The following is a 16,437-nucleotide window of genomic DNA, read 5'->3' on the forward strand; positions in this document are numbered from 1 at the left end:
GAGCTGGGGTTTGGCACTGTAGTTGTTATGGCTACAGCTAAGGTAAAACATTTGGGGTTAAAAACAAGTCAGTGCTGCGTCCTCTAAAATAACAATGCCTCCAAAATAAAAAAGGAGCCAATCACCTGGTTTCCATGTTCTATAATAGCTATTATACAGAGTCAAGTTTACTTTTTTTCATAAGCAGCCACTGTCTGCTGTTGGTGTGAAAATCAACTTGCAGAAATGTGCATTTTGTCATGTTTATATTGTCAAAGTTGTTTACTCTCTGTTGGTGAGTTCAGGGATAAGTCAAGAATCCAGAGTCAGCTGCAAAACAACAACCAGTTTAGAGCAACAGAAAAAAAGAAGAATAAAAAAAAATATTGAATTCATATCATCTTTTGTTTTTTAAAATCCACGCTTGTGTCCTTGGGTCTCATTTATTTCACAATGTTTTTCATACGTTCAGCTGCCAAGCCAACAACTACATTTCATTTCATACAGACACTGGAACAACCTTAAAAAGCACCACCGAGGAGAGTTCTCAAACCGGTCGGTCCCTGCTCACAACTGCATTTAATGAAACTCGGCTAGAAAAAATAGAGGCGATGAAATGTGCGCTGTGATGGATTACCATTGTCAAGCGAACTTTAAATCTCTGCCAGTTGATTTTCACAGCTTTCTGGGATAAAGAGTAGCCAATCTCTGACTGGGAAGGTGGGAAATTAGACTTATGATGTATGAAATACTAGAAAACAGCAGGTGATAATGTTAACTTTTGTTTAAAGCGTAAGTATAGTTATCAAGGCTGGCTCATTGTGCACGACAGAGACACCAAACCGCTCTTTAAAGCCCACTTATGGCTACTGAGTGAAGCCAGACAGACCAGCAAACACACAGACAGACTCTAACCAGGAGCAGCTCCATCTCACAGTCAACACACACACTCGCATACACACTATAAAACTGTCCTTTGAGTAACACTATGAGTCAATGACATCTTTTACTAGTGGGAACCGACAGCGCTCAAAAGAGACATGAGACAACAATGCCACACATATGGAACCTCTGATCCACTATATGGTGTCAAATAGGCTTCGGTATGAATGAACACACACACACACACACACACACACAGGGACTGTAAATGAACGGATGAGTACTATGTGTGTGAAAGGGGACACTGGAGCCACTCGTCCCGCTGTCTGGCAACAAACACTTTGAACAGCGCCACAACTGTGGGTGTGTGTTGCCATAGCGACACAAAAGGCAAGGGCATGCAGGGGTGGTGTGGATGTATGTGGTCGTGGATGTATATGTGCATGGGGCATTATAAGTGATGGATAGGAACCATGAGCTGAGGCAGGAGGGTTTCTCAGCCCTACATGGTGAGCAATAATGTCACCGGAGAACATTAGCAGTCATTTCCCAGCCAGTAACATTTGTCGACTGTCGGTATAAATGGAAGGTAAATGTTACCGAGTGGAAAAAAAACAAGAATGGCACGAGAGACGGAGCTGATTTAGACGGCACTTACATTTTGCCTGGGTGATCGTGTCGGCGATTTTGGCCTTGATGTAATGCATACTGTAGTCAGGGAGCACCAGGGCTAGACTGAGAGGACACACAGAAATGTCAGAGCATCATATCGTAGCAGTGAAAGCTTTCTTTCCATATATAGCATCATTTAAAGGGACAGTTCACACAAAAATCAAAAAGGCATATTTTTCCTCTTACCTGTAGTGCTATTTATCCATCTAGATTGTTTTGGTGTGAGTTGCCAAGTGTTGGAGTTATCAACCATAAAGATGTCTGCCTTCTCTAGAATATAATGGAACTGGATGGCGCTCGGCTTGTGGTGCTCAAAGCGGCAAAAAAATACATTTGAAAAACTCAACAGCAATGTCTCTTTCCAGAAATCACGACCCGGTTACTCAAAATAATGCACAGACCTTGTTGTGAGCAGTTTCATGTCGGAACTATTTTCTGTCTACCAAATTACAACCATGAACCACATCAAAGCACAGAAGGAAGTAAGGCTGCCCTCGACTAAGAATTTTCCTCGTCGACCAATAGTTGTCATTTAGGACCATTGGTCAACTAGTCACCTGCATGTTTACGACATTAATTAAATTATTAAATGATATATTTTGGGCGGGGCAACACAATGGTTTGAGTTGAAGGTGTGAGAAAGAATAGTATCAGTAACATTGTTAACACTGTGCTACATTACAGAGAAATACAAAAAACGTACTAATGAACCTTCATTAATATAGGCCTATATTTTATCTACAAGTGCACGTCACACACTGAGCGAGCCGCCTGTTAATGACGCTGTGGGCTAATGGGCATGTAGCTACTTCCATGTTTCAGATGATACGTCATGTTTGTAGTCGACCAATGAAGATGAGTTTACATATCACCTTGGGTTCGTCCTTCACCTTCTCAAAATGATCCCACACTTTGGATTTCCTGCCCGACATAACGTGACTCCTGTCTGACTGCTGAGCGTGGCCTCTTCCTGTCTGTCCTTTCAAATTAAATTCCCACATGGTCCAGTCATATAGGTTTTGATATTGCTTTGTTTTTTCTACGACTAAGCGACTGATGAAATCTTGCTGACTAATGACCTTTCTGGTTGACGAACGTTTGGTCGACTATTAAAAGGAAAAGTACGCTCACAAAAACTGTTTGTGGATTATCTTGAATAGCGGGGTCATGATTTCTGTAAAGGGACATCAATTTTTTCCAGCTTTAAGCACAACAAGCAGAGTGACATCTAGTTCAACTATATTGGAGAGAAGGCAAACATTGCCAACACTCTGCAAGTCACACCAAAATAATCTGGACTGAAAAACAGCACTGCTGGTTAGAAGAAAAATGCGCGTTGGGGTAAACAGTTCCCTTAGGCTTCTATTCTGCAAGTATTTTGTGACTTTATCAGGGTTTTTGTTGTTGTTGTTGTTGTTGTTGCAATAAATATGGAACATCCGTAATTTTGTTTCACTGCCTTGTTGAATTAAGCGAGCAGAGCAGAGTCTTGCTCAATCAACCAAAAACACTCAGTTGAAACATTGCACTCTATTTCTGAGGGAAAAGCATCATTGCAAAGTAAGTCCTGCTACGAATCTTTCAGCTGGAGGAATTGTTCAAATTGTACACGTAAGTGGTCAACATGGCCCCTCACGGCTTCACTATATCACATGTGTGCCTGGACTTTGTCTTGAACTGAAGACCACAGTCCAGCTCCAGTCCCAAAGAACTAAATGGTTTTATGCAATTATGATGAAACAAAATGAACATTTTGCAAACTCTGTCAGTGCAAAGCGTCTGGAGTTCCTCTATTTCTGGCCTGAAGTTTGGTTTCAAGTACTTCACACATGCAATTCATTCATCACTTCAATAATAATAATGTGTAATATTTACCTGTAATCTGTCCCCTTCACTGGTGCAAAGGTGTACATCCTCTGACCCAAGTCAATGTAGCGCTTTGAGGGCAACAGTTTGGTCAGTACACGATACATTTTCTGAGCAAATGTGTTTATAACTGTCATGTAATCCAACATCCTTTCAATATAATATTACCTCATCTTGGGATTTCACCAGTGTAGATATTGTGTAATTTCCTGTTTCACCATCAATCATTTTTCTCCTCATCTGTTGACCAAACAATTAGACATAAATTAATTAACCCATTTAAAAAGGCAAAAGAAAAATCAATCAAACTCCATTAAAGGAACAGTGTGTCGGATTTAGTGGCATCCAGTGGTGAGGTTGCAGATTGCAACCAGCTGAATAACCATCTGTTAACCCGTCCCTTTCCAAGCATGTATGGAATCTAAGGTGGCCTTCGCACAACGAAGTAGGACATGCTAAAATCCCACATCCCATTTCTGGACCAACACTGCAATCAGCCAATCACAGCCCTCTGACACCATTAGTGTGCTGCTCCTATGCTTCTTTCAAAATTTCTTTGTGCTTCTTCAGAGCTAAGCTAGTTTTCCAAATCAAAGTTAGAACATTTAAACAAAATTCTTAGTTACACTGAGCAAACACCTTGTAAGCTACTGCAGGGTTAGCTAGTGAGCTTGCTAACTAGGTTGGTTATGCTAACAAGGAAGCTTGCCAATAGACCAGAATATGAGCGAGTTAGCTTGTGAACTGGGTAGGCTATGCTAACAAGTAAGGCCCCGATCTCACAGAAAGCAGGTTTTTGCAGGTTGCAAAATGCAAGGTGCATCGCATCGCCCTTTTTTTTTTTTTTTTTTTTAAATTGAATGCCACTAGTAAAAAAAAAAAAGAAGCCTGCTGCGCCTTTTTATTGCTACCAGGCAACCACATCAACATGTCCTAACCTTTCCATGTAATCAATCTACCATTTTTCCCCCCAGTAATTAGTATCTAGTTCCTAAAATGTTGAGGCAGAGGGTACTTGCTGTAGCTCAGTACATGAGACCCTAAAAAAGAGAGTGGATCATGGGAAATACCACCAGTTGGTCCAGGAGCTTCTCCTCCATGATGGCTGTTTCCAGGCATATTTTAGGAGGACTCGCGGGCAGTTTGACAACCTGCTGTCTATCGTGGGGCCGTATAACTCTGGGTATCCAGCAACTGCTACCACCAGTTTCTCCTCCTTTGTTTACCAACCTTAAACTTGTTGTTGTGACAACCACAGAAGACCCGCCTCTCAAATCACCCCATTCAACATTGGGAAAAAATATGACGAAAAAATGGATGACATGGGGTGATTTTCCACTCTGAGTTGAAGGTTTTTCAACTTGAGGAGTGCTCCAGCAAAAACGCCAGCTGCCTAGAGTGCAGAAACGCGAGGCGTGTTGCAATGCAAGAACTGCGCCCAAAAAGCTTTATTCTCATTAAAATCAAATACAAAAAGGCCCCTCCAGCTGCTAAAACCTTTTTTTGTGATCAGGGCCTAGGCTTGTTAATAGGCAAGAATATTAGTGAGTTGGCTTGCTAACTAGGTATACTATGCTAACAAGTAAGTTTGCCAGTAGGCTACAATATTGTTCATTAACATTAAGAGTAAGGATAGGATCATTTGTCAGTTGCAAAGACCTACAAAGGACACATCTTCCCTCCAATTTCCCTATTCAAAACTATTTTTTTTTGCAAAATTCCAGTGCTCATGTTGATCTAGGACCATCACTGCCATGTTAACCCTGGATAATTTGTTTATATTAATCTTGCCACGTTGATCCTAAATAGAATCACTGATGATGAACCTGGACCATCACTACTATGCTAACATCGACTTACACAAATGATCCAGAATCAGCTTGATGATGATGATGATGATGATGGTTCTTACCAAATCTATCCAGGGTCAAGATGGAAAAAAGGAGGGAAAATGTGTGCAACTGAAAAATGTTTTTATCTTTACTCTTTGTTTGTGAACAGCTTACTTGTTTGCATAGCCTACCTACTTAGTGAGCTAGCTCGCTAATATTCTTGTATACTGGCAAGTTTACTCATTAGCACAGCCGACCTGGTTAGCATGCTAACTTGCTAACACTGCAGTAGGTTAAAATGGTTTTGTGTGTAAAACTATCTTAGCTCTGAAGAAGCACAAAGGAATTTTGAAAGAAGCACAGAAGTAGCACACTGATGATGTCAAAGGGCTGTGATTGGTTGATTGCAATGTAGGTCCAGGAACACAATGGGATGTTGATCCAGGAGAATCCTACTTGGTGAAATCATGTTGTGTGGTGGACTGAAAAAGCAAAAGGTCCTCTCTAGAGACGCTCTTGGTTCGTCTGTTCTGGGCTACTGTAGAAACCCCCATAAATCCTACGCACTGCTACTTCAACAAAATTCAGTGCTATTGTCTCTGATATGAGCTAATGGAATCAGAAGAGTTGGAGTAATCTATTTTCCAAACCTCCACTTTGATCTCGTTCTCCAGCTCTGCATCCAGGAAGTCCAGCGTTACAGGTTCATGGAACTTGACAGTCTGATAGAAATGCAAGCAATTAGTCTGTGGTACATATTATAATTTATAATCTGTGGGCTCTGAGTACAAAGGAGGACAAATTAAGCAGTAAACATGAGTTATTGATCTTCTGTATCCAAAACAGATCCTGATTTTTTTTTTTGTAGCCTTGAAAAGGGAGCAAATCATAGACCAATTTGTCTGTTGACAATGACTTTCGAATGCTGTAGTCATCTGTGACCAATGTGTGCATGCGTTATTTACAAGAAGAGCGCATATCTCAAAGGTCAATGGGAAACATCTTGCTGTGTTTCAACAAACATCATTCTGGACCCATATGATTGGGACATTTTGGGATAGAAATGAAATGTCAGCCAAGAGATACAAACAATGTCAGAGTGTAATCAGTTGGGGTAACATTGTATCAGCAGCAGAGACGCAGTGCTATGTCAGTTTAAGGATGAAATCACATTCGCTATTCAGGACAGGAAAATCTTTCTGCAAAGGTGCATTTTGTAACATGTAACAGTGGGTTGCTCAAACTCAGTTTTTAGCTCCTTAGTGTAAAAGGCTGTTGACGGTCAGGAATGTAATGTTTAACTTGCTAGTTTGACCGATACTAAAGGGAGAGATTGGATTCTTTGAAATGCGGTTGTATGATGTACTTATTCACAGTCAGTGTATTACCCACAGTAGATGGGAGTCGGCACCCTAGTTTGGAGAAGCAGGCAAGAGTACTACCACGGGAGCTATAAGCAAAGTACTGCTGCGGATGGTGGCAGCAATTAAATGGATTTAAGCCACCTTAAAAACCCTGCTTCAAAAAAAAAATCAGTATCAGTTGAAGTATACTCGACATTAAGAATATTTTCACTGCTTTACCTTGCTGTCAGAGAGCCCTTTCCAATGAGAAGTGACCGTAAAAGTCTAGTTCTCTTCAAAGCCAGACTCCAATGGCAAGAACAGTAATTTTACCCCACGAATCTAGAGCTGCAATGATTTGTCAATTAATCGCTAAGTCGCTCGAAAGAAAGTGAAGCGCCAACGATTTCGATAACTGAAAAATCTTTCTTTAGTCATTTTTCAAGCAAAAATGTCTGGTTCTAGCTTCTTAGATGTGAGAACTTTTCTTTGTCATTTATAATAGTAAATAGAGAGTTTTTGGGTTTTGGACTGTTGGCTGGACAAAAGAAGCAACCTGAAGACGTCATTTTGGGTTCTGGCAAATTGTGTTAAGAATTTTTCATACTTTTATTAACATTTCAGTGCATTGCTTTTTTTTTGTGGCAGTACTCCTGCCTGCTTCTCCAAGGGCCTGTTTATACGGTTCCGCATATTTCTGAAAATGGGTATTTATCTTTGCGTTTGCATCTATCATTTACACGTAACCGGCGTTTTTCTCGACGCAAATGGAGATTTTCAAAAACGGCTTCCATAGTGAAAGTTTTTAAAAATATTTGTTTCTATGGAGACATGTAAACAGGATGGGTCTGCCCATTGGACCGACATCCCATTGTTCTGACCATATTAAACTCATTGTTCTGAGGTCCTGTTGTTCCGAAATCATCATGATGCCCCGTGGTTAAGGTCTGGTTAGGTTTAGGCACAAAAACCACTTGGTTCGGGTTAGGAAAAGATCATGGTGTGGGTTAAAATGAAAAAGAAAGTGACAAACACATAAGCCGTGAGCCTGCTTCGCCTCAAGCCTTTCCCAGCTGACCCAGAGCCAGTCGCGGTGCACCATCAAGGCAGAAATACTCCCGCCGGGAGCCGTTCAGCACCACGGAAAGCTCCCCACACAACCCGGACCCCAGAGTTAATAACAGAAGGTTATGGTGTTTCACTCTCTTCTCTCTATGGCACTTGTATCTCGACCAGTAGCCTACTTTTGTTGCGTTGCTGATCCTCTATGGTACACAAATACAGTATAGCCTAGTATAATCACATATCGGAACAATGCGACGTCGGACTAATGAGAGGTCGGAACAATGCTACGGCACCAACAGGACAGACAGATTTTGGAAAACGATGATGTTGCAACCCAGTTCGCACATGCCCATTAGGCGCCCAGGAACCACCACAACAATGGCGGATATATGCCGGGTTGTTTACGTTTTGTTAGCACTTCTGGGACTACTTACAAGCTTAGAAATGAACTTAGCACTGCTGCATCAACATCACCGCTACATCTGCGCACAAAGACATCTGCTGTGCCCAATATTACTTGGTTCACAGCGTCCGTGGTTTAAGGTCCGCTAGAAACGACGGTTTTGGATCATTTTTATCACTAGCACCAAGAGGAAAACAAATCACTGTGCATGCGCAGAATTTTTCTTTGGTGTTGGACATATGGCGTAGTGCCACCTACTGGCCTGGCATGCTAATTGCAGCAAAAAGCTGCCGGGATATCGTTTTCACAACTGATCGTATGAACCCGGGTTTTTTTTTTTAGACGGGATGAATAAAATCCGTTTTTATTTGTATCAGTATTTGTGTAAACAAGGCCCAAACTGGGGGCATGGTGACTAACTATGGATAAGCACCTCTTACAACCTCACTTCAAAAAAATCTATCTATCCCTCTAATGAGAAATGTCCCTGTAAGCAAACTTCTGGTTGCTCTGAATTATAGTTGATTGATTTGACCTACCATTGGCTGGAGATTAGGGTGGAGCAGCACATATCCGTTGGGGTCAATGGCAAAGTAGTAGCCATTTGGTCCAAACTACAGGGAAAATGAAAAAGAAAGGGAGATAGAACCCTGGTACTAAATATGACATCTCTTGTATATAAAGGCTGGTTTTTATGTGTTTATGTAGTGTGCGCTCTTACAGTAAAGCGAGGCGTCAGTCTCTTGATATCATCCAGGGAGACATCAATCGCCATAACCCCCAAGATGAGCGGGTTTTGAGATTTCTGTGAGAAAACCACAGGGGAGGAAAAAAAACAAAAGAGGAGGTCATTGGTAGAAAGACCAGCTTATGAGTCCTGTTGTTCTTTCTGGATGAGTCAAGTCCCGCTGTGCACTCTGAGCAATTCCAAGGAAATGGGGTGCAATAGAAATCTGGACAGTCTCATTCCCAAAAGCGTCACGTGCCGCCATGAGTCACTGACAAGGCATTTCCAGCCTTCCTTTTCAGCCGTAGCGGAGGTGACCCCCGAGTCCTTCGAGGTAGACATGTAAACTCATCTTGAAGCACTTAGCTACCGGATCATTTGTCTTTCTCTCTGATCTGCAGGTTTGATCCCTTTCTGATTTTTGCTTTATGACATCTCTTCCTGTGGAGGCACGTGGGAGAGCTCCGAGGGACCTCAGCGTCAACAAAGGATATAAGGAAGAGCCACAAGAAAGAGGAGGATGAAAGTAAAGGATGAGACGATAATTGAGAGTGTTCATGTTGTGTGTTTGCTGGTTTTTTTTTTTTAAGTCTGGTAAACATTACGGTGGGTCACGAAACCACAGACTTGAAACTCTCCCGTGGGGTCAAAGTGTCAGACGTACAGTAAATTTAGTCAGCAAGTCAAATGAGTGAATCAAGGAACAGAAATACACATGTTTAATATTAAAAAGCTTGTAATTACAAGAACTGTGTCAATAAAATGAATTAGCAAATTTGAATGTGCATGAAATGAGCGACATGTCTTGTGTGTTACCTTTGAGCCTGTGTTTGTCTTGTTGAAGACAGGCAGGGTGCCAGTGATCACCAGGCCAAGCTTCTGGAGGAGGAAAACCACAGCATGTTGAATAGACATTAGCTATGTGAGCAAATCAGTCACGTTCATGGCAGAAATTCACAGAATTCTTCATGATGTGTTTTCTATTTCTGTATTACTCCTCTGACTCCAAAAACAGAGAAAATTCTTAATGAATTTAAGTCAAGAGGGTCCACATTTAATGACAGCAAAACATCGGTTTCACACAACTTGTGCAGGATAATCCAAGTCTCATTTATCTGGTCATATGCTCAGTACTTCCCAAACATACAGCCCTTTCTAACAAGGAACTGAATTAAAAGTGAAACCTATATATTCCCTCTTTAAAGCCAGACTCCACTGACAAAAACAGTAATTCTACCTCGCTGAACACAGGAGCTGCTGGGGTCTGTTTCAGAAAGCAGGGTTAACAAACTCTGAGTCTAACCCTGAACTCTGATCAGAGTCAGCTCAATCAATGGAGCTATGATACTGCGATTCACCATGGCAACAGGTAAATAAAAAGCAGGACCTCCATTTTAATTCAGTGGATGAAGAGATATTACTGCATGAATGTGCAGATTTATCTAAAAAAAAAAAAAAAAAAAAAGAGTCTAAGTCAGAGTTTTATTCCGTGTAATCCATTAATTCATCATTCGATAGATTTAAATATATTTGTAGCCTACGGCTTTAATCTGGCAGGGCAAGATGAAAAATACAGTTGAAGATTTAAAATATATATATTTATATCAAAGACAGAGACATGATTGTACGCTTACAATCTGATCCAGTAATAATGTGTTTGGTGATTTGAACTTGAAAAGGCATTTAATCTAAGACTTCTATTGAATCTTTGGCCCAACAGTATTCAGTGGTTTTATTTCAGCTACTTAAATGTAAAATTGAAAACAGCCACTGAAATTCTGTGAAAACACATCAGGAATATATGCAGCCAACTCAAAAACTCAATTTCATTCTGCAGCTGCACCACAGTCTTGCCCATTATAATTAATAACAAATAGTCTCCAATATTATGGGAATTATGTTCCATTAATGGGACAAATCACATCATCATTTTTACAATTTAAGCCTCAGATTTTTCTTCCAATCATTTTATTTCTATGAGGTAAACTGAAATGATATATTACATGCAATAAACATTTTAGTAAAAGTGCTTTAACAAACTGACAGCTGTCTTGTGTAAAGAGTCACAGTGTTACCTATATAAAAAAAGGAACTACCACTACCACAGTTACCATCACGGAACCCATCTGCTAACATCAGATGACAATAGAGCACACATATACAGATATCTGTATCTGATAAAGACGTGACTTTGGTATTTTAAAGGATTACCTCTGATTCACCAAAGTCACACAATAACAAACAAAATGGCAAACGAGGCAGCAGTTGACCAGCGACCCCAGTGTTAAGTGATGTAAAAATGACAATGGGGTTTGGCTTTGACGAGAGCAAAGACAAGTTTCACTTTCCGTTCAGTTCCTCACCACAAAGGCATACAACTGGATAAATAAGCCTTGGATTATACTGAATGACGTTTTGATATGGTTTTGCTGCTGTTTAAACATGGTCCCCTATAACTTCAATTCTTCTCTCTTTTTGGATTTTTCGTTCACCATGGAAGCATGTGAGAAAACATTTCTCACAAATTCAACCCAACACAGGGTGAGACACAGATATTAAAATGGTCATCAGGGGGTTGAAGTATTCCTTTAAAAACAAGATGTTTACCGTAACAGAAGGCAGAGACGTTTCTGCCGGTGACGAGGTCAACGCAGTCACAAACGTTGTCAGCGTTTTATCAGTAAACGGATGACAATGTCCAAACCATTTGGCTCAGTTTACCAGACTGGTTTCTTATCTACACTGTCGCCTAAAAGTTAATCTTGACAGCCCCCAAAAAACCTGATTGATGCAGCGTTTTTGAAATAATGTTCATGTGTCCTTTCACAAACACTGCTGGAACAGGGTTGAAGTCGAGTTTACCGGGATGACAAACAGCGAATGTTTAGCACAATTAAACAAGACTTATCTGGAATTCTTCATCTGACACTAAACAGATTTCTTCTCATTCTTGCAGAGCTTCTCATTTGGCAACAAATGCCAGTTTCTTTCCCCCACACTTGCCTCAAAGTGCGTCCTGTCTTTACATAAACTCTGTCTGTCCAAACATGTGACATACCAGTGCGTCCACGTAGACGTTGGTCCACTGAACCTGCTTGGCCCTTCTGTCAGCCTTCACCATAGGCCTGCCCAGAACATCCAGGTACTCCTACAAAGATGGATGACAGACAGACTCAACATGTGATTCAGTCATTCCACCACAAGAGGACACAATACACAACTGGTTCAGTCAGCCAAGGAGAGAGCTGGAATGACACAGAAGTACAGTAGCAGCCATTTACAGATACACAGTGTGTTCATGGTGGTGTTGCAATGTGCATTTACCTGAGTGTTGATTCTGATGGCACCTATAGATGGGATCTCATAGTAATACCCTGAGACAAAGATATAAGTTCATTATAACACCCATTATCAAACTTTCTCTGCATTGTCATTTATCTACCTCAGATTTTCAACCCTGTATTCTTTATTGAGTTTTCTGAATTCTTAACCAATGTTGTCGATAAAGTATGATACATTTTGATCTGGTCTTTAATCAGTTATGTTCATCTACCCTGGACATGGTTGCTCTACTGGCCTGTAGAAAAGTGGAACGGAGGAGGAACTGCAGGTTCATTACGCACTGCTAAAAGAACTGCTAATTTCATACAGTTTTACGGTAAAGGAATCCAGGGACAGGCCTGAAATACACACACATGAACAAACAGGACCTGCCCATGCATTAAATGGACAGATGTCAGAGCAAGGGGCCTGCCCATGGTAAGGTAAGGTAAAACTTTAACGTCCCCAAGGGGCAATTTGAGATACAGACAGTAGCCATGAGCACAACAAAACAGACAGTACAATACATAACACAGTATCACACACTGTCAGGGGTAAATCATGGACATTGGTGGTCACTGCTGGTTAAGATAAGCAGATAAGCAGATAAGTGATAGCAGACGGGACAAAGGACGATCTGTAACACTTAGTGCTGCATTTAAGGTGGCAAAACCTCCACCCTGATTGAAGCATCTGAAACTCAACGTGGAGAGGATGTTGAGAGTTGGAGACAACCATGAACAGAACAGCTGGGAGTTAAGTGCCTTGTTCGAGGGCACCTAGGAAGCAAACTGGCACCTCTCCAGCTACCAGTCCAGCCACTTGGTGCAGATGGTGACTTGAACTGGTGACCCAATGGTTCCCAACCCAAGTCCCTATGGACTGAGCCACTGCCGCCAAACCTTGCCTACCTATGACTTCAAACGGACTGAAACAAACTTTGAGATGCAGTGGTGCAGTGGTTAGCAGTGTTGCCTCACAGCAAGAGTTCCTAGTTTGAACCGTGGGGTGGGGGAGCCCTTCTGTGTGGAGTTTGCATGCTCTCCCTGTGTCAGTGTGGGTTTTCTCCAGGTACTCCAGCTTCCTCCCACAGTCCAAAGACATGCAGGTGACTCTAAATTGTCCGTAGGTGTGAATGTGAGTGTGAATGGTTGTCTGTCTCTATGTGTCAGCCCTGTGATAGTCTGGTGACCTGTCCAGAGTGAACCCTGCCTCTCGCCCGATGTTAGCTGGGATAGGCTCCAGGCCTCCATGACCTCTAACAGGATAAGGGGTTATGGAAAATGAACGACTTTAAAGGCTGCTCATTAGTGTTTTTGATGATGTAAAACAAAGATGTGGACAAATCAAATAAACTATTTTGCATTTTGCGTTTGTCAGATGATCATAATTAAATACAGACTCTTTTTTAAATTATTAAATTTGGATTTAGTTCTGATGTCAGGCCTTGTCCTTTTGTCCCCCTTTCTTGACCATGTGCATACACATGTGAACAATATAGACATGTTTACCAATGCAAAAAAATTGCATTTTGTGTTTGTCAGATGATCATAATTGAATACATAGACTGCTTTTTAAATGATTACATTTGGATTTAGTTCTGATGTCAGGCCTTGTCCTTTTGTCCCCCTTTATTGACCAGTTAGTGCATACACATGTGAACAATATGGACATATTTACAGATGAACAGATGGTTCTGATGTTCAAAACATGAAAGGAAAATGATAAGTCAGAGGAGACAGCATGTGAAGAAAGAAAAAAGACATCATTTGAAAAGAAAAAAAACCCAATTAAATTAAAAATGATGAAGACAAGGAGAAGGCAAAAAGACAGGAAGGGGGAAATTAAAATAAATAAGAGTGTGTGAGCTGTGGGCTTTGCAGGATGGGTTTGTTTTAGTATCATTAATTCTTCTTATTCATACATACACACGACCAACTTGGACGAGTTTGAGCAGATTATTTCCTGTGAATATTACATCAGAGATAAATTCTCCTGATATTTTCAGGAACTTTTGATACAGCTCTTTTGTTGTTATAACTGCGTACTTTTCTAATACAGGGCGTGGCTGTTTAGCAGAGAGTGAAGGCTCTGTAAATATAGCTGTGCTCTGACCTCGCATAATCATGGTACTCGCTCATTCATTCATTCATTTTTTGTAACTGCTTATCACGTTGGCGGTCATAGGGATCTGACATCGGATGAGAGGCAGGGTACACCCTGGACAGGTCACCAGACTATCACAGGGCTGACACAAAGAGACAGACAACCATTCACACTCACATTCACACCTACGGACAATTTAGAGTCACCAATTAACCTGCATGTCTTTGGACTGTGGGAGGAAGCCGGAGTACCCTGAGAAAACACACGCTGACACAGGGAGAACAGTTGAGTATCCCTGCCCTAATTACATAGGCTACGGTTACATGATGGCTTCTCATTCGGAATGAAATGAATCTGAATGAAATCATTCGGAATTAAAGTGTTTCCACATAGTTTACATGGGAAATATTCATTCCGAATGAGGGTTTACACGGGAGATCAGTTTAATCGCCTTTATTCAGGTCTACGCAAGGTTTGGGGCAGGGAAGGTTTCTGATTGGATAGGGGGCGGGGCGGACATTACGTGTTTATGTTTACCGGAAGAAAACACTGTAGTCCTCGCTCTGGATAACAAGATGCTTGACAACGCCGTTCTTAGTGCCTTTTTCAGGTGTGTTTTGATAATATTCTTGAAGCAGCAGTACGACAACAACCTTGTTCTGCTAATGCTTCATCTGTTGAGCAGGAGAAGGGAGGTAGAACACCGTGCTGTGGCAAATGGAAACTGGTGAATGCAACAAGTCCGACTGTTCCTTCTCAGCCCGTTGCTATGCACGCTATATGCGTCATCGCGCCAGAAGGGCAAGGAAACGAGCATGCGCAGAAAGACCGAAATGAACTTAAAGAGGAATGAGTGTATACATGTACATAAAAATCTTTCATTCGGAATGACAAACGGAATAAACCACCCCCTTTAATCGGATTTCATTTTCAATCGGAATGACCGTTTACATGACCACTTTTAATCGGAATGGTCTTTCATTCCGATTAAAGGTGGAATTAAACTGTCCATGTAAACGTACTGATAGCCTGGTAAGACCATCCTGTTGACGTGAGGTCAATATTCTGTTTCGCTCTCTGTATCAGTCTGGACTTGGTGTTGCTCTAAACACTTTCCAGGAATTAAAATCCAATCAGGGGCAATTAGGGACTGGCACTGTAGTTGACAACGTAAACAGCAAGTCAGGGATTGCGTTGTAGTTGATGACGTAAAGGAACAGTAATGGCAGTTCCGAAAGCAGCAAGCACTAACTCTGACATGAGTAAACACAGCCGTAAGTGAAGTTATTGCAGAGATATAGTCAATAACAACAATCAGACAAGAACAAGAGTATGTACTTGCAGAATTTCTCTGAGAAAAAGACTTGAAAGACTTTTCCGACTGAATTCGTCAAATGGTTGATTTAACAACTGGCTTCATTGGTGATGCAGAGGATATTTTATCACAGACCTGTCAATCATTTTAACTTATTTTGTTTACATGTGGATCACAGTTGGGCCCTTCAATTATTTCCTTCATTATCTTACAGAAGACGACACATCAAATATGTGATCAGCTGTATATCTAAAGCAATCTTGTACCTTTATTAGCACAGGCCATCCACTGTATTGGTCCTTTGTCATAGTTGTGTTGACCTACTGAAAATGTAAAGATGCGCACCTGTGAGGAGAAGAAAAGTAAAAGTCTGAACATGACAGAGAGCAAAGACTGCTACATTTTCATCTCTGAACATCTTGTGTCCACAGTCCTACCGCTTGCTTTGGGTTGTATTTTTCAAAGATCTCCTCCGCCCTCTCTTCCCCTCCGTCGGTGAAGAGCATGATAATCTTGTTACAGTTGGCCCTTGACACATTCACCTGGGGGACACAAAGGCAAAACATTTTTTATTTCAAGCACCATTTAACCAAGGAAACACATTCTTAGTGTTCAAGAAGAGGCTGCAAAAAGAATTCAAGGCTAATGTCTCTTCATGCAGTTACAGGAGACAGCAGGGGAAACATGAAACAATATGTGCAGTGTCCAGAAACAACCACAAGAGGGCGACACATACTCACTTTATCAGAGCACCACTGGGATTGAGATGTCAGTGAGTCCTACAGTATGTTCCACCATTATTTTTATATATGAATGAAAATGTTAAATTAAATGACCATGAATTAAATCAGACTGTAAAGTAGATTTCACATGGTTTCATCAAGCCTCTGGGCTGGTCTGCATATTCCAGGGGACATTGTTGGATA

At 41.2% G+C, this 16,437-nt stretch overlaps 1 protein-coding gene across 1 annotated transcript in view; it reads right to left on the bottom strand.

The window, feature by feature from the left end:
* The window catches only part of cacna2d1a (calcium channel, voltage-dependent, alpha 2/delta subunit 1a), a 171,913-nt gene that overhangs the window by 41,491 nt on the left and 113,985 nt on the right, over positions 1 to 16,437 (bottom strand). The window contains exons 12-22 of the mRNA XM_049566230.1: positions 15,949 to 16,053; positions 15,778 to 15,856; positions 12,094 to 12,143; positions 11,828 to 11,917; positions 9,586 to 9,648; positions 8,764 to 8,847; positions 8,582 to 8,656; positions 5,882 to 5,953; positions 3,568 to 3,639; positions 3,409 to 3,470; positions 1,520 to 1,596 (exon numbers count right to left, since the gene is read on the bottom strand). Of these exons, the coding sequence (XP_049422187.1) occupies positions 1,520 to 1,596; positions 3,409 to 3,470; positions 3,568 to 3,639; positions 5,882 to 5,953; positions 8,582 to 8,656; positions 8,764 to 8,847; positions 9,586 to 9,648; positions 11,828 to 11,917; positions 12,094 to 12,143; positions 15,778 to 15,856; positions 15,949 to 16,053 (829 nt within the window). The remainder of the gene's footprint in view (positions 1 to 1,519; positions 1,597 to 3,408; positions 3,471 to 3,567; positions 3,640 to 5,881; positions 5,954 to 8,581; positions 8,657 to 8,763; positions 8,848 to 9,585; positions 9,649 to 11,827; positions 11,918 to 12,093; positions 12,144 to 15,777; positions 15,857 to 15,948; positions 16,054 to 16,437) is intronic.

Source organism: Epinephelus fuscoguttatus, linkage group LG22, assembly GCF_011397635.1.
Source record: "Epinephelus fuscoguttatus linkage group LG22, E.fuscoguttatus.final_Chr_v1".
Lineage (NCBI taxonomy): Eukaryota > Metazoa > Chordata > Actinopteri > Perciformes > Serranidae > Epinephelus > Epinephelus fuscoguttatus.